Source organism: Monomorium pharaonis, chromosome 3, assembly GCF_013373865.1.
Source record: "Monomorium pharaonis isolate MP-MQ-018 chromosome 3, ASM1337386v2, whole genome shotgun sequence".
In the NCBI taxonomy this organism is placed as follows: domain Eukaryota; kingdom Metazoa; phylum Arthropoda; class Insecta; order Hymenoptera; family Formicidae; genus Monomorium; species Monomorium pharaonis.
Window position 1 is genome coordinate 2,986,409 of NC_050469.1, and position 24,940 is coordinate 3,011,348.

At 31.6% G+C, this 24,940-nt stretch overlaps 2 protein-coding genes across 3 annotated transcripts in view; one reads left to right on the top strand and one right to left on the bottom strand.

Moving 5' to 3' along the window:
• The window catches only part of LOC105834458 (TOX high mobility group box family member 3), a 114,693-nt gene that overhangs the window by 88,257 nt on the left and 1,496 nt on the right, over positions 1 to 24,940 (bottom strand). The window lies entirely within an intron of this gene.
• LOC114255342 lies at positions 6 to 24,269 on the top strand. 2 transcript variants are annotated; one of them, XM_036284505.1, is made up of 2 exons: positions 6 to 2,624; positions 23,923 to 24,269. In XM_036284505.1, exons 1-2 carry the CDS (start codon positions 2,019 to 2,021, stop codon positions 24,004 to 24,006), a joined length of 690 nt encoding a protein of 229 aa, XP_036140398.1. In that variant the 5' UTR covers positions 6 to 2,018; the 3' UTR covers positions 24,007 to 24,269. The 2 variants fall into 2 exon arrangements, 1 of the variants encoding a protein (XP_036140398.1); XR_004962634.1 differs by lacking the exon at positions 6 to 2,624 and adding an exon at positions 20,963 to 21,070.

Genomic DNA, 24,940 nt, shown 5'->3' on the forward strand with positions numbered 1-24,940 from the left:
TGAAAACAGCAGAAATCACAGAAAAACTCATATGTTCTACGCCATTCTACGGTATCTAAAATATGGAACATTACAAATTTTATTCCTTTTTCAACATGAGCTTTCTGAATATAATCGCTATCTTAGCAATATATTGTATTAAATTAAAGAATAATACAATATAATGTTGAAAAATTAAATTTCGCTACGAGTTATAATGAAATCTCTGCTTCACGTTTTACAATTACATCATTTCTATCAGATAGAAATGTTTTAAGAGGAAACGTTATTATACTACAATTTATTACGTTTTATTATTTTATTATTTATTACAAGTACGCGATACATTTGTATATAATGATGTAAATAATTTATCCTATAATATGCGCTTAATTGTCTTTTAAGATATATATCAAAGCAATTTTAAAAAATATATAAAATATAAGAAGCTAATTATATATTTTTATATTTTATTTGGTTACACAAAAATAATACTTAATCATTGTTGTATTTGAAACTCGTTTAAGAATTCTTTACTATTAGTAGAAATATGGCATTTAAGTTGATAATCTACTAACTAACAAGGAGTTACGAGATTATATCATAAATTCAATCGTTGGCGTCATATACGTAGGGTCAGTGACGGCTAGTAGTCACGTGGTTTGCACGTGGGTTTCATTCATAAAACGTGTTCGTAGGTTGTAGCCGCAGCAATGCCGACAGTAGCAGCAGCGGTGGCTGACTTACTAATGTAGTAGTAACAACGCTGGTAGTAGTGATGCACGTAGCAACAGTGGAAGATAGTAGTAGTAGTAGTAATAGTAGTAGTAGTAGTAGTAGTAGTAGTAGTAGTAGTAGTAGTAGTAGTAGTAGTAGTAGTAGTAGTAGTAGTAGTATTAGTAGTAGTAACTGCGGTAGGTAACAAGCAAGCAGGCAGGCAGACAGACAGACAGGCTAGCAGGCAGGAAGGTGGTTAGCCCGAACTGACTGGCTGGCAAGTGGAAGCAACGGCGGATGCCGTAGAATGGAGTCTGTAGTGGTGCGCAGTGTGTTGGTTTACGCGCGTTGGATTTTCGCCCCGAGCGAGCTGTCCAACCAACCAGCCAACCAGCCAAGTGAAGCGGAGGGAAAACGAGGAAGAGGACTCACGCGACCATGGGATCAGATGTGATATCTCTTTCTTCTTTCTGACTTTTCTCTCTTTAACTTTCCGGCTTGAGCTTCCTTAATGTTTCTTCTATGTCACGTATCCGTTATCCACACCGTCATCTGAAGATTACAACTTTAAAATCGTCTTTATTCCTCTCCTCATTTTCTTACAAACTGATCGCAAACTGCTCTTTCACTTTCATCTTTCCTCTTTTTATTTGCTATGATACTCGTCCACTCACGTTCACGTGAATTCAACAAATCCAATGATTGTAAACGCTTCTGAGTAGCGACTGATTTTATTGAAGTTGTGCATTAATTTTTTCTAGCCTTACGCAACACATTTAAAACATAATTAAACATCCAAGTATTAATTTATATAAAGTTATATTATATTAAGATTATTAATAATTAATAGGTATTAGTTTATGACACACTGACGAAACAAGTTAAATTAGTTGCCGTGATTCTTAAAATTAGGGTATCTTATAGACTATTGAAAATTGAATTAGTAATAAATTAATAGCATACTGTAAGCATTTTTATAAAACTTGTATTTATTTATTTAAAATTTAAATATTAACGATTAAACACTTGAAAATTATGTTATATATTATATATTAAGCTACAATTGTACTCATTAAGTACAAGTATGTGAAGCAATATTATCAACTTTTTTCTTAGCAATTTATTATTAGCATTATATTCGTGTTTAAAAAATATCTTTTGATCGCTTAATCATTGTGATTGCAATTTTTTCAACATTACAATTTTTACAATCATATTGTATTTCATATAATTCATGATTATTATTTAAAATAAATTGATGCTTTACCATCTTTTAAAGTTTAATCAGTGCATATACATTATAAACTCACAAGGCACATAATATGCATATGTTCTTAAAAACAGCATACGTACATTTTAGACTTCCGAGTCTCGTTGAACGCGCGCATATCCCGCGGGAATCAATATCCGCGCGTCTCCTAGCCTCTCCCCTTATACCCCCTGTCTTCCCAACCCCTCATCGACCATCTCTCGCTCTCCCGCTCCCTCTTTCCTCCGCTACATGGATTTACCCCCCTCACTCATACTTTCTCATGGGTGCTACACCTTCTTCGGTACCGTGCACTGTGTACCACCCCTTGCGCAGAGTGGAGTGGAGTAAACCGGAGAGGAGCGGAATGGAGCGGTGCGGCCATCCGCCTCTGATGAATGTGATTTTGAGAAGGGGAGAGCGGAATACGGCTGCCTGCCTTCCCTCTTTGGTACCTCTACACCCCTTTCTACCACCCACTCACTCTCTCCCCGCACCAGACTCGATCCCTCCTGCTCTCTTCACCCCACTACCATCTTCTCTCCTCTATCAACTTCCACCACGTCAACCTACCTCTCCTTCGTTTCTCTACTCCGGCAGCTACGTCTCTCCCAAGTCGACACACAACTACAAAACATTCAATTTGAACGTAAAGTTAAAACGAAATGGATTTTCCAGCGTGAGTACAGTCGCTATCAAAAGCCCACGCTCAGTTTCCTTGATAACTACACAGAGATTCATAGTATCAGAAAAAATATAAAATATAACAAAGAAATATTAATATATCATATTTGTGCATATCACTTTATATTTTGTGAAATCAAAGTGTGAAATCAAATTATCGTATTTCTTGTTCAAGAGTGTTCTTAATAACATATTCCTATATCTATTCTTGTATTCCTATGTCTATCTAAACAATAAGAATATGAGTCGCTTAACTTTGCTGTTCAGAAATAATTTTAATGCTTTGAATAATTATTTCTTCGAATTTTTTGTTCTTTTCTGCTCTTTGCTTTATAAATTAACAATTATTGATTGCTTAACATTATCTAATTTTCTGTTTTATGGTTCTAAGACATGAATTCTGTTATTACAAAGATAACATAAATCGACTCCTATATTGGTTTGAAAAGATATCAAAATCTTCTTAAATTATCAATTCATATTTTGAAAAAACAAAAGTCACGAAAATGATTGGATTATACACTCAAGATATACCTTCATAAAGAATGATTAAATATCAGTATTACATAATCATAATATGAATAATGAAGAAAAGTAAATTTTCTTTTAATAACAAAAGTAATTTCAAATCAAATCAAAATAAAAGAGGATTAGTACAATAATCTGCACTTTAGTAATCGTAAGTGCGATAAATTATGGATTCGACTAACTAACACTTCTTGTTTTTGGTTTACTTGAGGAACCAAACGAATAAAAAGAAACTAATAAAAAATACAAAGTATATGAAGTCAAAGAGAGAGAGAAAATATAATTTTTCTTTTGCAATTATTTCTTTTTTTTTGTTAATGTTATTAAGAAATATAGTTCTTATGAATAATAAGAAAAGAGCAATATACATTTAAAGAATATATGTAGTTTGTTTTCTTATATATTCATAACTTTTAAGAGGTTACACCACTTTAAGTGGTAAAAAAAACGATTTGTTTTTTTTTGCTTAAAAATGTTCTTTACACCCTTAAAAATCATGTACAAATATTTAGACTTCGATATCGGAAAATTAATTTTAAAGCTATATTTAGTGCTACATTTAAAGTTATAATACCTACATTTTTAAAATCGATGAGCACTCTAGCTCATCCATTTTTTATCCGATCGACTTCAAATTTTAAATTTTTCTCGATATGTTGGAATTTTGCTTCACAATCGTAATTTTTCGAAAAAAAATTTTCGTCAATTTTTCTTAATTTTAGCCATTTACTCACAAATGCACATTTCTCAAAACGACTATGTCTTTCTTTAGCTAAGGATATGTCAAAACAAAAATTTTTTTAGTTCGGTGTTCTAGTTGTAACCAGAGCGGAGTAATTTTGCCCACCGTTTTAACTTTTTTTTCAAAGTCCTGCCATTCAGCCGCTGTCAAGCCGCCATTTTATATTCAAAAACAAAAATAATTTTTTAAAAATACTTTAATATATGCCTATGTACAATAAATGCCTAAAAAGAGATTTTCTATACAAATGTTTATTTTGTCAAAAAAATTCTTTAAAATGTTTTAAATTTTGCGAAGTCAGAGTGATGTAACTCCTTAAATCAATATTTTGAAATTATTTAATTGCAATTTATCAAATTTTATTTTATCATATATGCATGTCATCAGTGTAAGAAAAACAATAACGTACGACAATGAAATCTAATATATTAATGATACACAGAGGATAGATGCACTTTAGTTCTATCAAGATTTTCCAATAGAATGGTTCATGTTAAGAATCGGCTATAGTTACCCTCAACTTTACCCTCGTTCTCACCCTCGCTCTCAACTACATTCTCGCTTCTCCTCTTCCGCTCTTTCTTACACGACCGAGTTCCTTGACAGAAAACTGGCTTCACTCTACTGTCCTTATGAGGTTGGTTGCCTGGTTGAGTAGGTCAAGTAAAGAATCAGGGTTAAGTTCATGGCCGTGCTAAGAATATATTTCATGTTTTTAAATCATTATATTTTGCTACTCGTGTATCTTTCAAATCTTCATATCAAAATTATTTGGCTATGTAATAAATGATAAAGGAATAAATATTCTAAAAAGTATTGTACCACTGTACGCGTTTCAGTTAGGTTATATACCAGTGGAATCATCACAAAATGTCAATTCATATATGATCTTCTATAAAGTTAAGCAATGCCCGACATGCAAGTAGCTGACAAAAGGATAGACCACTTTTTCGATTGCAAAATTAAGCAATGCTATAATAGATGTAACTATAGCTTGGGTGACCGCGCTTACACGGTTATCGCAGAAATTAAGCGACACTAGATTTGCAAGTTTAAGTGATCGCACGGAAGAAAACATCAGTACGAATTTTGTCAAATTTTTTACTGGATTTGCTGTTTTGAAATAAATTAGACAAGTTACAGACTGCATTTTTTGACAGTGTAGACAATATTTAAATAATATGTAAAAAGATAATTGATTTAAAAAAATATAAAAATGAGACTAGTGGATGTATTCTGACCAAAACGCATCTAAAACAAGTTTAATAAATATAAGTAATAAATATAATTCTGTAGTTAGTCAGATTAGCCCGCCAGGAGGGCCTGTGGTATAACGCGAGCGTAGAAATAAAGGGGAAAGTGTAAAAGAATAATTAACCGTGGGGGAATAATCGTGCAGAAACGATTCTTGCACAATCAGAGACTTTGCGGCCGGTAGAGGACCATGAAAAGAATCACTTCCGACACACATGTAACAAAATAGTATATTGTAATAGTGTAATAAGTGCAGAAAATCGGTTATTGCTTAAAAGTGCAAATGGGAATAGACAATAACAAATCCTCCTCACGAGTTGCACATAATATTTTTTCGTTACAAGTGTGTATAAAGTGGTGGAAACGAGAGCAAGTTCAGAGAGAAAAGCGAAGGGTTCGTGAGGGTAAAATTCGACAAATTAAAAAAAATTAAAATATTTTTGTAATAAATAAAAAAATTATTTTTAGTAATATTTATACTTTGTTATATATATTCAAATATTTTTCTTTTGTTGCCAGTTTCTCTGTAGTCTCTTTCGCAATTTGGACGATCTCTGGAGATGTGAAAGAAGGGGTCAATAAGGCCGTTTTTTGGCTCATGTTAGAATCGCTCCAAATTGTGATACTTTCTTCCTACCAATGTAACTCACAACCTCCCAGAACCGTTTGCTGTCCGCGCAATTAGAGGCTGAGTACAGGCTCAAAATTTACGAATTTGTATTGAAGCCAGTAGATGGTCGTTGGTCGGGTTAGCACGAAAAGAAGCCTTGCTTTATTCCTTTCTTGTATATACTATAACTTTATTGAGAGAACTGATTTTACACACGTGGTGAGTTGCAACCATAGATCTTATATACATGTATGCTTCTTCTGAATAAAAACATAGTACCGAGTTGAGATAGCCTGTCTTTTATCCTTCACAAGAAAAGAGACTACGCATGCGTGAAAAGTTAGATGCAGTATATATTTAGGTACATACAATACAATGTATGATGAAGCATATAAGTACTCAAGTAAAATATATGGTAAAATATGAACATATAAATAATTAATTATTAAAAAATTAAGACACAAATATGAAACAACTTTTATTAAAAACAAATAATTATCTATTAGGTAAGCATAATGTCTAATTTTATCTGTTCTTCTAAATAAATTATAAAAATATTTAATAATTTTATAATAATTTTATCAAGAAGTGAAAATAATTCTAGATTTTCCGCTGAATAATACCGTTGATCTGTCGATTCTGTAAGTTAGAACCAATCATGTCTGATTGCTACTTATAATAAATTAAGTCAAAAGTTATTAATTTTTTAACTTTATCATTAAACTTTCAACGTTTTAACTAATTACTACTCAATTCTGCTATTCTCTCTTTATTATAATGTATTATCATTAATCATTAAAATAATGTATCAGTAATGTAAGTTATGACGGTTTCCGTTTTCGTTTTCATTGATTTATTGAATATTTCGTTATTAATCATTAAGATTTTTTATTAACTTAATATAAGTAAATACATGCTACAAATTAAATCCAACAAAGAGATAGATTTGATGAAAAATATTCGATCGACCAAAAATCTGAACAGTTCAGCTTCCCAGCGGGAAACGATAATGAATTCAACATCAATTCGACGTCGAATCGACATCGAAATGATGATTTCGATGTCGAATCGATGTCGATTCGATGTACTATTTCTCTCTGGGTTACAAGTAACATTCCAACATGGTAACTATCCAAGTACCACTCACCGATTTTGATATGCTTAGAATATGTTGTAGTCTAAGTCAAAATAAGAGACACGTATTTTTTTATACGTGCCCATACAGCCATTGAAATGGTCAAAACCCTCTTGAAGAAAAATCGGTTTTTATCTTTCTAAGCAAATATCGTCAAAACAGTAGAACATATAAAAAAATTTTCAAACAAAATTTTTATGGTTTCTAATATACTTTAAAACTACTTTATCATATATGGTTAAATTCGTTGTTAAATATACTATAACTTTTGCTGTAAACAAAATTATTTAATTTTCAAAAATTGAGAGGGGAGAGGATTTCGAAAAATTTGATTGCACAGTTTTAAAGTACATTAGAAACCATGAAAATTTTGTTTGAAATTTTTTTTATATTTGCTACTGTTTCGACGATATTTGCTTAGAAAGATAAAAACCGATTTTTCTTTAAGAGGGTTTTCACCACTTCGACGGCCGTATAGGCACGTATAAAAAAATACGTCTCTTATTTTGACCTAGACAATAACATATTCTAGCATATCAAAATCGGTGAGTGGCACTTGGGTAGTGTTACTTGTTAGTCTCTTCATCATTGGAATTGACCGCTTTGCTTCATACAGATTGGACGCGTTCAGCGGACAAAATGGATCAGTGAGCGCTTAGTGATAGTGTTTCACGAATAATCTGTTAAATTATTTTGAAAAGACACATACAACAATAGAACAATTGAAAAAAACGAAAGTTATATATATATATAATTATAATAGTTTATGCATCTTCTAAGAGTTAATTTAGATCGGTATTCATAATCAAATTTTGTTTTAAGATCGTCTCAAGCAATATCTTAAGATGCTAATACGGCTCTGTGATTGGTTGATGGCATCTTAAGACAGTACTTAAGATGATCTTAAATATAAGATCCGACTATGAATACCGGCCTTAGAATTAATAAAGCTATAATCAATATTCTAGCTTCTATCATTTGTGTATCTATTGCACTACCTATTCATTTTTTGTAATCAGGTTTAATAAATTCTTTATCAATTCACCCTCTTTTCTCCTGTCTCTCTCTCTCTCTCTCTCTCTCTCTCTCTCTCTCTCTCTCTCTCTCTCTCTCTCTCTCTCTCTCTCTCTCTCTTCCTACTCCCTCCCTTCCTCCCTCGCTCGCTCCCTCTCATAACTATCTTATCTGTCTACTTACTTTATCTACTCGATCTTATCTATTCTTCCTATTCATAGTCTTCTATCTTTATGTCTATTTTCATTTTTTTACATATCTGTTATCCTTGTTTCTTTGCTTTTATCCTTTTTTCTTTCTGTTCGTTATTATTTTTTCGTTTGCTATGGTATTCTTCTTAACCGCTCGCCACAATTTCTATTGCGTTAAGAATCTCATTAATGTTTATCCCTTTTTGCAACATTATTTTATCTCGATCTGCCCATCAACGTGCGATTCTCTTAAAGCATATTTTTCTTTATTGCTATTCTTTCATCTCTTCCAATAACTTCTCTATTCAACGTTTATTTTTTTCTTTCGATATTCATTCTTTATTCATTCAAAAATCTATGAAAGAAACTAACTAAGATCAAATATTTTATGTAAAAAATATCCAGATTAATTTTTAAGTAGACGTTTTTAATACAATATTAACACTTTAAATATTAAAATGTTAGAATCGTGCTCCTTCATTTAAATAGTCACTTAAAGATTTAACATGTGTCATCCCTTTTTTCTTCATTTCCTTATATTACTTGCAGCATGTACCATAATTTTTTATTGACTGTTGTCTAAAAAAAATTGAAGAAATTCATTCAAGTTATTTAAAAAATGCACAATGATGTTATATCATAAATAATAGATTTATTCAACTACTTCTTCTACAGTGAACTTTGAATCTTATGCATATTTTGTGTTTGCTGTTATAAAATCACGTTTGTAGATAAAAACCATTTTTTTTCGAAATATGCAGTATAAAATAAAAACGGATAAAATTTTAAAATTAAGATTTATATTTATTTTTTTTTCTTTACGCAAGACATTTTAGCATCTCTTATCATAAAAGGAGAGGAGATAAAAAGGAGGAAGAAAAAGAAAAAAAGGTACTCAAAAAAGTAATCATAACGACTAGTTGTTGCAATTTCAAGATGTTCCATTGTTTCCGTATCCTTCCCGGAGTGTGCCACTTCATCTCTAGTCACCGGTCCTACGTTCTACTCATTCCACTTTAGCACCCCATGGGGGTAGCTACCCGGGGGAATCAATAACCGACGAGGGAGCGCACCAGAGGGTGTAGTGGCGGGGCAAAGGATCGTAAGTTGTAGAGTTGGGGGTGGCACGCGGAGCGGTGGAGCTTGGCTCCGCCTCCGGCACGCGACCAGCACGCGACCATCGTCGCCACCGTCGTACCTCGCTCGTCTCGCTTCGTCTCGCCTCGCCGCCTCACCGCTGCTGCCGCCGCCGTTTGCAACAGCCACCACCCCTGACCTGGATCTTTTGTTCTCCTCGATGTCTTTCCCTCTCGCTTTTTTTTTAACGTGTCGTGTCTTTCTTCCATTTCCGAATGGACGTTCCGGAATCTTTACAGCCTGTGCTCTTGGACAATAAAGTCACTTTTCATATTTTCATACTTCCCACAATATATATGAGTAGAATTAAATTGAAATTAAATATCAACTTTGTGATCAATACTACATGAAGATAAAATACGCCATTAACACGAAACATTGTATAGCCATAAGAATAGTCTTACTTTCAATGTAAATCATATAGTTCTTAATAGCAGTTCTTAATATAATTTTGTAATAATTATTCTAACTACTTTATATTTTCAAATATGATATACAGCAAAGCAAGTTACAGTAAAAATAAGCTAATGCTAAAAGTAGATTAATTCTCAAAATGACCGACCAAAGAGAATTCTAGATTTAATCAATTTAATAAATTATAATACTTCTCTCCTTTTGGAAAATGTATATAATTATTTGAACATCTTGGATCACTTTTAAAATTTCTTGTAATTTATTGATCTACTCAGAATATTATGGTTGTAATTATTTTTAATTTACATTCAATTTTTGTCATAAGATAAATTTCATAATAAATGATATAAATTTTAGGAGAAAAAACAATCTCTTATTGTAAATACGTTTTGCAAAATAAATAATTTTTTCGAGAATATACAATGCAATACATTTTATAAAATCCAAGAATGTAATACATTGAAATTATTAATATTTAGACTAGATGATAAAAAAAGGTCATAAACTACCATTTTGTTTTATTTAAATAATTCAGTAAATATTTATGTAACATAATTCTTGTCTGCACAAATTTGTTACCCAAAAAGTTTTACCAATCAGAATTAAGCAGAAATTTTTCTGATATACATAACAAACACAATTTACTGAAGAGGAAGAAAAGATCGCAATTATGGAATCTGTAGGAGGATACGGAACATTACTAACAAATATTCTAAAAATTAGTTTTATTTCTTAAAAAATTAACGCTTTTGCATGACGGATTTTGCACATTACTATTGCAAAAGTATCAGTATCTTGTACACAGTACACAATGTCACACAAAAGTATAAAAAATATATATACATAAAATCTTTGACTCTTGCGATTTTGCGCGTTGTAGAAGTACTATCAAAGTATTAGAACAAACAATATTAGCTAAATAATATCGTAAAAGTATAACCAAATTACGGAACTCATCAAATTATGAAACTCAAGATTCGCGACACTAGCAAGTGGTCCATAACCCTGTCGACAAAATTACGTCATTTAAAAGTCAAGCTCAAGTTACACTACGGTTAAAATATTAATATCACGACATATTTTTCAAAATGACATAAAAAACACACTTATAAAACTTTTAACCAGTTGCAATATTGAAATGCAGCTTTTATAATAACAATAAACATTAATGACCAGGTTATAACGACCATGTTATAAACAGTACGTAAAAAAGTAATTTAGATGGTTATCCCCCAAATTCTACATAAAATATATGAAATATTGTGAATTCCATAATCCCACATCTAGTCCATAACCGCCTTTCTCCTCTAATTATAAAAAATATTAAGTTAAAAGTTGGAGATAATAATAAACTTTATAAAATTTTTTTTCAATTTTTATTACATATTTGCATACATATTTATATATATATGCATAAAAATATTATATTTTAAAAAATATAGATGTCCCTATAAAAATTTTAAAAACAATGCTTTTTACATATTCCAACAATAATAGCATTAAAAAGAACGATTAATAATTGATCAGTGAAATTACAGCCGAGAATCGCGTGCAAAGAAAATGATTGGATTACGCAGAGACGTGCAGCAATAACGTGTGTTAAAGTGAAAAAAGAAGGAAGGTTGGAAGAAAGATAGATAGAAAGAGGAAATGAGAACGACAAGAAGAAATCGATAACAGCATGGCACGCGACAGCTTGCCAACCTTTCGACTTAACTAAACGTTCGGACCGCTACAACCCTTACTCAATCACTCTTTACTAATCGTGTCAACAAAAATGTTACGTCCGCACAAATTTTATTTCTATATGTAGTGTTTTTAACTATTGCAAATAATAATCGTTTGAAATGACATTTATCAACTAATGCTTCATAATTCTTTGATACAATCATATTAACTGTTTTTTTATTCATCAATTTTTAATCGCGGGATATATTATCATTATCTAAGAGAATTTTGCATCGACCTATGTCAATGGGGTTTTGAAGAATAATACATTTTATTATTTCAATACTAATAATACTGTTTTATGTAAAATAAATGTATAATCGATACGAATAAAATAAATGTAATAAAATAGAATTTAGACAACAGAATTTAGAACTATTGTTCTGATAAGCCGATTAAGGTATAAGTGTATATTTCATATTTCATAAAATATTTTTTATTTTAGTTTCAAAACAGCAATAATGTTATCGATTTTTTAATTGTTTTGTAAATTAGGTAACTCTCTATTAATTATAATTAGATGTGACGTTAAATTCAGAACTTATCTAAAAACAAAAAACTAATTATTTTGTCTGCCTATGAATTTTTCGGAAGATCAATTATTAACATAATTATAATTAAGCTGTAACTTGATGTCATCTATTCAATTAGCTATTTTAGTTGCTGTCCATATAATTGGTTTTATGTATAGTGTGATCTTTGCGAATGATATACTATACATCTAAGAAAAACCTCATAATTTCTTCCTGTCCAGCAATTTGTCATTGTATGCAGTTGAATGTCCTATATTTTTCATCACGATATATATACAGCGCGAAACATACAACCAGATAAACTTTTGATAGATAGCCAATATGTGGCATATCACGGAATTTATGAAATCTAAACTTTTCAAGCAGGTATATCCACATTCTCCATATCGCGTGTAAAGCATATTCTTTACTGGGATCAGCACCGTTTGACATTTCAAGAAAAATATTCACATATGGGATAAATTCTAAAGTATTGTAAATAGTCAAATATCAAAAATAGCGATATTTGCACATTATCGAGATATTAAGAAATAATTATTGGACTAGACGTATTTTTGCTAGGTCTAGATAAGAAGTTAATGTGGAACAGTGAATATCGTATAATATGTGTACCGCACAAAGTATAAAGAAAATTGCAGTAAAATCTGAGCTTAGATCTTGCTCATAAAAGCAAACTCACACAGTTTATCCAAGTAATGTCCTAAGATATATAAACATCCTTAACGTTTTTAAAACATCTTAGAAATCTGTACAATATGGGAAAGCAAGAAAAACATACGGCGTTTTTGACCGGGCAAAACCGGGCTGGGTTAACCCATCTCGGGTTCTTTTTCTTCTAGAACTGGCCAATCACAGTTATTCCATTCTTTAGAAGAATGGCTATGATTGGTCTTATGACGTCATTAATCACTCCCAAAGCAATTAACTCAAGACCGATCAAAAATGCTAATATATTTTTATCTGAATAAGATATACATGGAAAATTAAAGTTGGTTAAAGCGAAAGTTGAGATAAGAATGATAATAATAGCAGACAAATAATAACAAAAAATAAAAATAAGGACATAATTTTCTAATAGGTAAAAAGCGTTGATTCCAAACGTCTCATTTAAAACTCACTTAAGACTTGAAAGACATAAATTCTATGCGTGCGTGCGTGCGTGCGTGCGTAACCTATGCCCGCAGAATTGTTTCTCTCTTTCAGTCTTCTGTTCGCTCATGAGACGCGCGGGCGCGGGAATCTACGAGAGGAAGCGCACAAAAGAGGGGAGAACTAGTTGAGAGTGAGTGGTTGGGTAGTTGCCTGAGTGATGGCAGCAAGGGTGAGAGAGGAAGAGGAGAAGACCGTTGGACCGGAAAGAAAAATACAGTCGCAAATCAAACAGAAAACACATTTTCGCTCTTTTTATACCTCTTTCGCGTAAATATTTGTTCTGGAAATATACGTTCGTTTCGTTTCGTTTCGTTTCCATCTCTAGTACCGGTCTCTCTTTCCTCATCTTTTTCAATGTGTACAATAATATCCATACATATGCGTGAACAACGCGTGTCTTATTGATTATGTTCCGCTAAAAATTATTGATCTTTTTACTTTTACTGTACATAAAGACTCGAATGTTAAGAAATATACACTTATAGAATAGATTTGATAAAGGTCTAGGTTTTAATAAAAGTCTGGATGGACAACTTGCGATATAGCACAGGAGCACTGTCAGTAAGACACGTCGACATTGCAACTCATTCTCAATTTAAAGTTCCAACGGATAAAAGTGGGAATACTTTAACTCGGAATGAAATTTCAAAAGAATGGAATGAGGATAGTGGAGAAATAAAAGAAGATGGTGAGGATGTTCTCTCTCCAACCAGTCGGTTTTCTTCAGCTGAAAAATGTGTAATACGAGCTTGTAGTTCGCCCCCACTCTTGAAGAATACCTCAGTCTCATCCCACAGTCCTCCCATCCCTCTCTTCCATGTACATTCCAGTTTCACTGCTCAAATGGTTGAGCGGACATATTGAAAACCGCGCATAGACAATACAAAGTTGCATTCGTGCGCGTGCATCATGTTCGACTTTAGGAATATTAAATATCTGAGCAAAAATATTTTTCAGATTTCTAAAATTTGGAATCAGAATCATGATATAACTCAGTGACAGCACTAAGGGCGTGTTGAAGATGTCTATTTTGCTGACAAAAGGATAGTAACTTTGTATCGCAAAATCTTTTCATTTCTTTTATAGATTTGAAAATCCTTTTCTAAAATTAAAATACACATATTAATATCAGTTCATAAATTGGACTTCATATCGAGAACGAAAAAAAATGTTAATCTACAGAATTTTTAGTCGAAAGTGGTGTCGGGAGCTGTCATAGCGTAACAATATTTACTTAATATAAAAAATCTACAGTTTGTACTTATGAAATTCGAATTCATAGACTGATAGACAGAAACAATGTCAAGTTTCGAAAATTAGATTATTTGATGCTTAATTGATACAAAATTGTACTACAAAAATTTACATACATGTAAAAAATCGATGAGTAGAACAATATGAAAATACCTTTTCTTATTCTCGGTATAAAATCGAATTCACAGACTGACATTAATACACTTTAATGTACTTTAACTCTGCGGGGAAAATAATTTCCAAATCTATAAAATACATATAAAATCTCGATAATAATGTACAATGACTCTACATTATCGACTCCGATCAAGTTTAAGGAGCATTCCAGCATCCCCTTAATAGTATACAATATACATTTATACAATACAATCAACTTTTCTGTATCTTATATGCTATTAAATATCATAAGTGTTCTGTCCCTCCTGTTACATTATTGTTGTAATATTTAACTTTTTTTTCATCATAGTAATATTCGTGCTCTACAATAACGCACAGAAAAATGTATACTGTATATAGAATCATATTAGATTACATACCAATTGTAATTACAATTTTAAAGATGTTACTACGTTTTCTTACTTGTTTTTAAGTAGTCAATTTATATGGTATACATAACGATGAAGCAAAAACCCACATATCCTTTTTCGTCCAGTTGCGCAAAAGATTATCAATTTGTATATTATCCATATTGTTATAATTAAAGTTGGTTTTATTTTCACCATTCTCTTCGATCTTTCCTATTAGTAATGTTGGCCGTAAGTATAATTGAATGGTTTTATTTATCTTATTATCATTAGTAGTTTCTACGATATGCACTATTAAATTATATCTAAAAAATATATATATATATATATATAATTATATATATAATTTAATTTCCACTTTCTATAAATATCGTAACATTACATAATACTGAGTTATATATACACTATTACTCAAAAATATTAAAAATTAAATATTAAAAAACTTAGTGCAATGATTTCCTGCAATACTATTAAATTTCTTCTATAAAAACTCTTCTTGTTTTTTAACTTTAAAACTAAAGAGTTTATGGAAAAAACAAAACAGAAAAAATATTTTTTATAATATGAATTTAATTCGCATATTCTTGAAAAAAATTTGTATACTTTTATATTTTTTTTATATTAAACTTTTCATGCAAGAAAATCTTAATGTACTGAAAATTGAGCGATAGTGTATATTAATAAATCAAATTATATTTCTTAGATTATTATTTAAGCAGTAAGTTATTTTTTTCATTACTTATCAACCATTTCCTTGATAAAGTCTTCTATGTCTATCCCTTTCTTCTTGAAGTAAATCACTTGTAATTTGTTATCAGAATTCAATTGAGTTTTACATATATAAGCGAGATGAATAACAATGCTCGATTCAATAGTACCATCAATACATATTGATACAAATTCGGGATTCTGATAAAGTTGTCTAAATAAGAATTATAAAAAATTAATATTATAATGTTTATGTTTATGTTTATATTAAAATATTAAAATGCAAATTATATTATCTTCTTTACTTAAGTTTTTCAAGAGATTGCTCATAAACCGATCGATGTGAACAATTTTGTAGAAAATTATTATACTTGGCAACACAGTTTACATATGGGGTCCGGTCAAAATTTACAAAGATATTTGCAGGATTTAGTTCATAGAATCTTTGTTTTGCTCTTTTTGTATCATTGTCGTTATCACTTTCTATAGTTATAAATGATTTAAAATACCTACAAATATATTTTACATTTATTCATTATTAATTCTTAAAAAATTGTTTAATAAAAGTATTAATAAAATATATAAAGTCTACAAAAAATTTAATGTTATTCAGTATTTTTAAAATATATAAAAATAGAACTTAATTAAATGTATATGTGTATTTAATTATCTATATTCATTATTTTAACTCTGCATTACCTGCAATCGCTCACTGGATAAGAACCAAAACAAACATGGGGAAATTCTTTTACTACAGTTGATAAAGCATTTGCAAATAAATCTTCTCTAGCATTAATAAACACCTCTTCCTTTATAAATCTCTTGTTTGTAGAAAGTAATTCCTAAAATAAAGTACAATAGTGCAGCTTACCCACGCTGTTACAAATGCTTTTAAAAAGATTTCATCTTTTATATTTCATATATAAGAATTCAGAAAAATTAACATTAAAAAATTACAAGTTATAGGCTTAGCAAATTTAAAAATTAATACAATATGTAGAAGATTAACGACATTAGATCGTCATGCTATTATAAATAGAATTATCAATTCAAAAATATAAGTCATGTTTTGACTCACAATTTAGTTATCTTTAATGAATAATTTTAATAATTAGACAGAAAAAATAAATAAGTAAAAATATTATATATATGCATTATAAAGATTGATGCTCCTCGCTCACATATAAAAAACGAATATAAGTCTCAAGGAAAATTCAAAGTCATGTTGTATTAAGAATTTCCTTAAAATTTATAATATTACAATCCAATAGAATAGATTCATCTACTATATCTAGTACAAATTTTGAGTTTGGTCTCAATTGTATGTATACGACGAAAATAATTAATGGCGAAAAAAAATTAGATAAGGAGGATGGGAAATAAGAAGATATACAACATGTATAATTATTAGGAAATTAGAAAATGTATGTTTCTAAAAGTAGATCTGTATCACTTATTTAAACTTAGTTATTTCTTAATATGTTGTTTCTTAATGTAAATCATTTCTGAGATAGATCTTTTTATTGCAGATGATTCATCTAAGATTTCAATATAATCGCTATAATCGAACTCATGATTTTTTTGAAATATAATACCCAGATAGTCAAACTTGTTAAAGCAAATAATATCCAAATCTTCTTGCTAGAAGTTTTTAAACAAAATGGCACAAATTAGACACAAATTTCTGTTATACAAGATGCTGTCAACAAATTATTAGCAGAAATATAACAAAATGTGCTTTACAAATCTAACCTTGCCAGTAAATAGTCGCTAAATTGTCATTAAAAAGCGAGCAAGGCCTGCGTAACTCGGTTTGGCATCAAATTATTGTCAAAAAGCAATTTGGCGTCAACTAAATTGCACAGACCTTGCTCGCTTTTTGACCACAATTTACTGTCAAATTATGATGCAAACTTTGCCAGTAAAACACAAACTGACCGCGGACACAGATGTTATAATTTGGTATTAAGTTTTGAGCTAATTTGTTGCCAATATGACAATTTGATGACAAATTGTTTACTACACTGAGAGAAAAATTTTACTTACGATTTTGCTGCGATATTTATTTGACACAAAAAATTTTACTTGCAACGATGAAATATATATTTCTGTGAAACATACTTTACTTATCTTATAAATAGTTTATTTGTTATGAATAAAAATTTATTTCGCCCTATCCAAATAAGAGATTTATTTCGTTCAAATAAACTTTACGTCTTCCAAATAAATTTTCAAGCATTTTTCTCTCAGTGTAGGGTGATAGAAATAATTAAAACTGATCCATTTTTCTTTATGTCTGAAAAATGTTCGTAAACGCTTATCTTGTGTTATTTTTTCATCTATCTAACATATGATATCACAATCCGTGCAACTAATTTTGTATGACATCGCAATGTGATAGTCTACTTACATAATCCCGTTATAAATTTCTTCAATGTTTTAAAAATTATTAAGGCTATTAGAAAATTAAATTTCTTAGACACAATGCAAAATGTTCTGAACCAAGTTTTAAGAAATTATCAATGACAAAAAGTAATTTTTAATCTGTTCCAGAAACCTCAATTTTTAATTCCCACAATTCATTATGCCAAAAAAGAATATTATATTCGGATTAGTTGGCAAAATTATTTTATCTCTCATATTTTTATTTCTATCAGAAGAATTTTATTGACGTGTTTTAACATTTTATTACACATAATAATCATCCGTTAGATTTCATACTTCGAATAATGAAGAATATTAAATTTTTTATAAAAACAACGAAGATCCTATTAATGAAACCATCTCTAATTTGGAATAGACTTTAGAAAGAAAGTTCTTTACTATTTCGTATGTCTAATGTAACATACAGAGCTGCTTTCACAAGTGTATCTCCTTATCCTCAATCTAATTTCCCCCTCTTAACAACTGTATCTCCTTATTACCGTTCCGACATTTCCTTCGCCACCTTTATTCCTATCGTTCTTATTTTTCTTTTCTCATCTCTATAACCTGCTGCCAAATATTGTATATGATTTTATCATTCTTAAATCTCTTGTTACTTCTTTATTATAAATTAAATTCTTCTTTTTTAATAGAGTTATATAATTGAAAACAAACTCAAAATGTATTTTAGATGTGGGTAAATTCACTCTATTAAACTGTAACATTACAAAGTTGTAGAAACACATCCTTTTTTTAATATGTATATATGGATCATTCTACGTCCACCGCTCTGTTCAAAATTTAATGCAACGGAATGCGACGAATGACAGATATATATATAACGGTTTTATTCTTGGACCTCTTATAAAAATAAGATCTTCATATGCGAGCGGAAAGTATCAATCTCTATAATGCGTAATATTTTTATTTATACGTTTCCATCTAATTGTTAATGCTATTCACTAAAGATAGTCAACTATCGACATGTAAATAAAATGTTGACATCATATTCCGTCTGTTTTCGAGATTAGAGTAAAGTAAACAATCAGATGTTTTATCTCTTTATTAGAAAAAGATAAGAGTGACATCAACTTATTTGTTTCTCATTTTATACAGTTTGCTTTCTCTTCCACTGCAATCAGCGGTTTATTCTATATGTAGCCAATTTATAGTCCAATACCTTATATCAAAATGTATGTCTTTGTTTTTTAATTAATTTATTTATAATAACACAACAATCTAGCTCATCAGTTCTTAATATTGTATTAAAATACTGAAACAATTCTTATTAAACAAATTATAATCAGACTACACACACACACACACACACACACACACACACACACACACACACACACACACACACACACACACACACATATATATTTATATATATTTATTTGGCGTAATTTTAAGTAGATTTTTTAATTCTATAGGAAAAAATCCTATTCCTATCCTATCTAAAAAAAGGCATGTAAAGTCGATTGCTCGCATTTCTCGAAGTTTATTGTTTCGCTTTTCCGCGATGCCGATTGGTTCTCTCGCTGCGCATACTTCGTGTTGCAAAAGTAGCTGTCATTGCAATTTTGACAGCTGTCAAATTTGTATAAATATTATTTATACATTTATTGTTGTAATTTATTTTTAAAAAGTAAAAAATAAAGAGTTAAGTAGCGCGCGCGAAGCGAGGAGGGAGCACGGAGTGAGCGAGTGAGTGAGCGAGGAGGGAGCGAGGAGTGAGCGAGTGAGTGAGGGAGGAGTGAGTGAGGGAGGAGTGAGTGAGAAGTGAGAGAGGAGTGAGCGAGGAGTGAGCAAGGATGGAGCGAGGAGGGAGCGAGTGACTGAACGAGGAGGGAGCGAGTGACTGAACGAGGAGGGAGCGAGGAGGGAGCGAGAAGTGAGCGAGGAGTGAGCGAGTGAGTAAGCGAGGAGTGAGCAAAGAGTGAGCGAGTAGATGAACAAGAAATGAGCGAGTGACTGAGCGAAGAGGGAGCGAGGAGTGAGCGAGTGAGTGAGCAAGAAGTGAGCGAGGAGTGAGCTAAGAGTGAGCGAGGAGTGAGCGAGGAGTGAGCCGGGAGTGAGCCAGGAGTAAGCCAGGAGTGAGTCGGGAGTGAGCCGGGAGTGAGCCGGGAGTGAGCCGGGAGTGAGCCAGAAGTGAGTCAAAAGTAAGCCAGGAGTGAGCCAGGAGTGAGCGAGGAGTGAGCCGAGAGTGAGCGGGGAGTGAGCGAGGAGTGAGCCGGGAGTGAGCGAGGAGTGAGCGAGGAGTGAGCGAGAAGTGAGCGAGTAGTGAGCAAGGAGTAAGCCGGGAATGAGTCGGGAGTGAGCCAGGAGTGAGCAAGGAGTGAGTCAGGAGTGAGCGAGTGAGCGACTGGCTGGCTGGTTGACAGTGAGTGAGTAAGTGATTGAGTAAAGAATGAGTGAAGAGTGAGTGAAGAGTGAGCCAGGAGTGAACGAGGAGTGAGCGAGGAGTGAGCGAGTGAGTGAGCGAGAAGTGAGCGAGGAGTGAGCCAGGAGTGAGCTAAGAGTGAGCGAGGAATAAGCGAGGAGTAAGCCGGGAGTGAGCCAGGAGTAAGCCAGGAGTGAGCCGGGAGTGAGCCGGGAGTGAGCCGGGAGTGAGCCGGAAGTGAGCCGGGAGTGAGCCGGGAGTGAGCCGGGAGTGAGCCGGGAGTGAGCCGGGAGTGAGCCGGGAGTGAGCCAGAAGTGAGCGAGTGAGCGACTGGCTGGCTGGTTGACAGTGAGTGAGTAAGTGATTGAGTAAAGAATGAGTGAAGAGTGAGTGAAGAGTGAGCCAGGAGTGAACGAGTGAGTCAGGAGTAAGCCAAGAGTGAGCCAGGAGTGAGCCAGGAGTGAGCGAGGAGTGAGCCGGGAGTAAGCGGGGAGTTAGCCGGGAGTGAGCGAGGAGTGAGCGAGGAGTGAGCCGGGAGTGAGCCGGGAGTGAGCCGGGAGTGAGCGAGGAGTGAGCGGGGAGTGAGCGAGGAGTGAGCCGGGAGTGAGCGAGGAGTGAGCCGGGAGTGAGCCAGGAGTGAGCAAGGAGTGAGCAAGGAGTGAGTCAGGAGTGAGCGAGTGAGCGACTGGCTGGCTGGTTGGCAGTGAGTGAGTAAAGAATGAGTGAAGAGTGAGTGAGTGAGTGAAGAGTGAGTGAAAAAGGGAGAGAGGGAGTGAGCCAACGAGCGAGCGTAACTAGATAAATATGTAGCTGGGTAGCTAGGTAGCTAGGTAGCTAGGTAGCAGTAAGTATGCAAGTAGGTATGTATGTTGGTCTGTATGTATCTAGGTAGGTATGTATGTATGTATGTATGTATGTATGTATGTATGAATATATATGTATAATTAAACTTTACATTTTTTATTCAAAATTGCCGAAGACGTTTGATTTATGTAAACGAAAGATAGAAAAGATCAAATTGCAATTATTATTATTTTTTAAGTGAAAAGTCAAATAGCACGCGCGCCTGTAATGTTCTAGTATGAGAAAAAACATAGGAAATTCACGTTCACTTTAAGAGGATCCGGGAGTGACAGAGTTACCGACATTTTTGGGGGAACTTGGATTTTCGAATTGGAGTAACAGAATGCAAAATCTTTTTAGAGGATTAAAGTACGCATAAAAATGAAGGGAGCGACGTACGATTTGTTTTGATAAATAAAAAAAAGTTATTATTTATTAGTCACTTAACGACAATATTTGCTTTATACGAAAAATCTATAGTTTATATGTATAAAATAATCACGTCGCCTCTTAGAAAAAACTCTCAGGAATAATATCGTGCAATTAGAAATAAGATTTGAATCCTAGAAAAAAAGATTCGCATTCCGCAATTGGAAAATGATAAAACGAAAATTTAGGTTATGTACACGTAAAAAGTTGATAAGTAGAGCAATATGAGAAAATTTTTTTTTGTTTTCATTATAAAATCCAATTCATAGATTGATATTTAATATGTGTACTTTAATTCTGGAAAAAGATTTCTAAATCTATACAAGAAATACATATGAAATCTCATTAATGATGTGCACGAATGACTACATTATCGACCTCGATCAAATTTCAAAGGCACTCCTGGATTCCCTTAAGGTCCCCAAATTGCCTAAAATTCATATCCTTTTACTTTTTAGTTAAAATATTTCCAATACCTTTAAAAAGATGTCAGAGCTATATGAATAATATTTACAAAATTAATGAAAATAGTTTCTCATTAAAACACTTACCTCGTACAAACTTTGAAAAGATTTCTCAAGAAATATAGGTGAACCAGGAAACACATATACGTTTCCTAATACAATGTACGGATAAATATTTGATTTGCTTATGTTTGTATTTAAACCAAATTTTAAAGATGCTTTCTGAGGAATCTGTGCTATTTTATAAACAGGGGATGTAGCATCGTCAATTCCAGTATGATGTTTTATTATATCTATCAATTTGGGATGATAATGTAGCTTATCATTAAAAGCTTTAGCAAGACCTGTATATTGTAATATTAAAAAATCTATTTAATTATATTATTATTAACATAATTCAAATCTTTGAAGATCAACAAACAGATATAACAGGCTTAATGCTCAATAATATTTCTTATGACATTTTTTATACATTTTCTAGTTCTTCAAACTGCGCAATATTACTTTTGATCTTGTAAAATACAATTCTTAAGTTGAACTAATAGTAATATCACAATATTAAATTGATAATTAATTCAATAAAACTAATGCTAACAAGTATCTGTCATGACAAAATAATGTCAATAAGATTATCTTTCTCCCTGCGAAAAAATACAGTAAAAAAATAATGTAGTATAATAAAATATGCAATAGATAAATAATAGATATATTAATAATAATAAATTTATTAGGATTAATATTATTAAACTGATATTGATTATTAATGCAATACTACGATATTACTATTTAAAGTCTACTTAACCTTATTGTATTAACTTATTGTATCTAAATAACCCCAAGAAAGTTCAGTTTCAAAAAACTTTGTATACAGCTTTCTTTATTAAATAACATTAAATCAACCATCTTAAACACTTTTATATGTACTACAATAGATACAGATAACAATAAAAAAAATTTTTTTTTTTTTTTTTTTCATAAATAAATCAATATACTTTGTAAAAGTCATTCGTGCTTTTACCCAAAAATTCATCACTTTGATTCTCAAAATAATACCTTATTCGAAACAGGCACAATTGAACTATTTTTATCTTTAAAGTATAACATCTAAAAATATTAAATTTTTAGCTTAAAATGTCAAAAATTGTAAAAGTTATGAATTTTTTTAGTAAAAAGTCATTTTTTCGCTTGTCAAATTTTTTCTTTATACTTGACATCAAGTTACATATGTAATAAAAACCAATTGCATCTTAAAAAAGGATGTTCAAAGATCATCTAGTAATTATTTCAAGTTAAAACAATCAATATCTTTATTATAGAAATTTAAATGGTTGAAGTCGTTTAGATCCCACTGCGAACGTTATAAGATTTTCATGAAATGTAAACGTTAAGGATTAATAATCTATTTTAAGATCAAAGGTAATACAATTTAAATAACTAAAAATGTATATAAAATCACATAAAAAATATTATTGCACTAAGATCTTGCTATAACAATTCATTAAGTTTTCTCCATATTTTAATTGTGTTGTAACACTCATAGACATATTAAGATAGACTACTTATAAGGACTAAAACTCTGGGTGTTCTCTACAAAAAAAAAAAGAAGGCATGAGTTAGTAAGGTACTTATCCCCTCCCCCCCCCCCTCTCTCTCTCTCTCTCTCTCTCTCTCTCTCTCTCTCTCTCTCTCTCTCTCTCTCTCTCTCTCTCTCTCTCTCTCTCTCTCTCTCTCTCTCTCTCTCTCTCTCTTTCTCTCTCTCTGACACATATTAGGTTAAAGAGAGAAGTTAATACTACTAATTCGTTTTTTCTTTTTCTTTGCAGATAACACCCTCCCCTACCTCAAAAGCAGTCTATCTTAATATGTGTACAATCCCCAACAATGATTCACTCCTCGCAGGAGTGTAAGAGGAGCACAGAAAGTAGCCATAACGTGCATGATGCTATCAATCGGTAGCAGCTGATAATCATATCTTTAATGTTTGAAATATGTTTATGAGATATGTTAATCAGAATTATATGTTTTGCGTAAAACTTCGAAAATGTATTTAAAAATATATATAAAAGCACAATTATGTCGCACTTTATGAGTAAAATGTTATTATACAAAGTAATACCAATTTATTTCGAAAAAAATGCATATATTATAATAAAAGAAGTAATTAGCTAAACAAATAGCATTTTCAGTAAATCTAATTATAAGCCTAATATTAGGCTTTTGATCCCAGAGAGATTAATAAAAAAGTGCCCTCCTTTTTTTCTATGCTTTTTCCTGTGTAAAATAATATGTGATGTGGATCAATTAAATTTGTGTTTTTCTATTAGGTGTTTGCTAACCAAATGGTAACTTTTTTAAATGTTAAATATTATATTCTTTAATGTTTTCCAGTGTCATTTAGGTTGTCTTTCGTAAAAAGCATTACAATTGATACAATCTGTACAATATGAAAAGTATTTAAATCAAACTTAAATTGTAGCTTACATTCTCACTAACACCCAGTTCTACAACTTATTGTTCAGTAAATTTAATATTGTAAATCTTAACTTAAGAATCGGCAGAGACAACAGACCAGTTCATCTACATCTCTATATTTTTACGATAGGTATCTGTATTTTAGTGTATTTTCAAAGAAATATCTTCCAATGAGATTTTTCTTTCTTTTTAGCTTATTTTTTACAAAACTATAAAAAGCTTCTAAAGAGATTTATTTTATTACACTTAAAAGCAAATTTTGCCAATTTGCTTTTAAGTGTAATAAAATAAATGATATTCACTGCTCCTTACAGTTGTAATTGATATAATTATGTTCAAACATATTGTATCTCATAAGAGCAAAACTAT

Bases quoted from the DNA above. Each gene is read 5' to 3' on its own strand.
- LOC114255342 (XM_036284505.1), top strand. From the start codon at position 2,019: ATGCATATGTTCTTAAAAACAGCATACGTACATTTTAGACTTCCGAGT. The intron at 2,625-23,922 runs GTGAGTACAGTC...TTTTCTTTGCAG, and splicing joins AACGAAATGGATTTTCCAGC to ATAACACCCTCCCCTACCTC.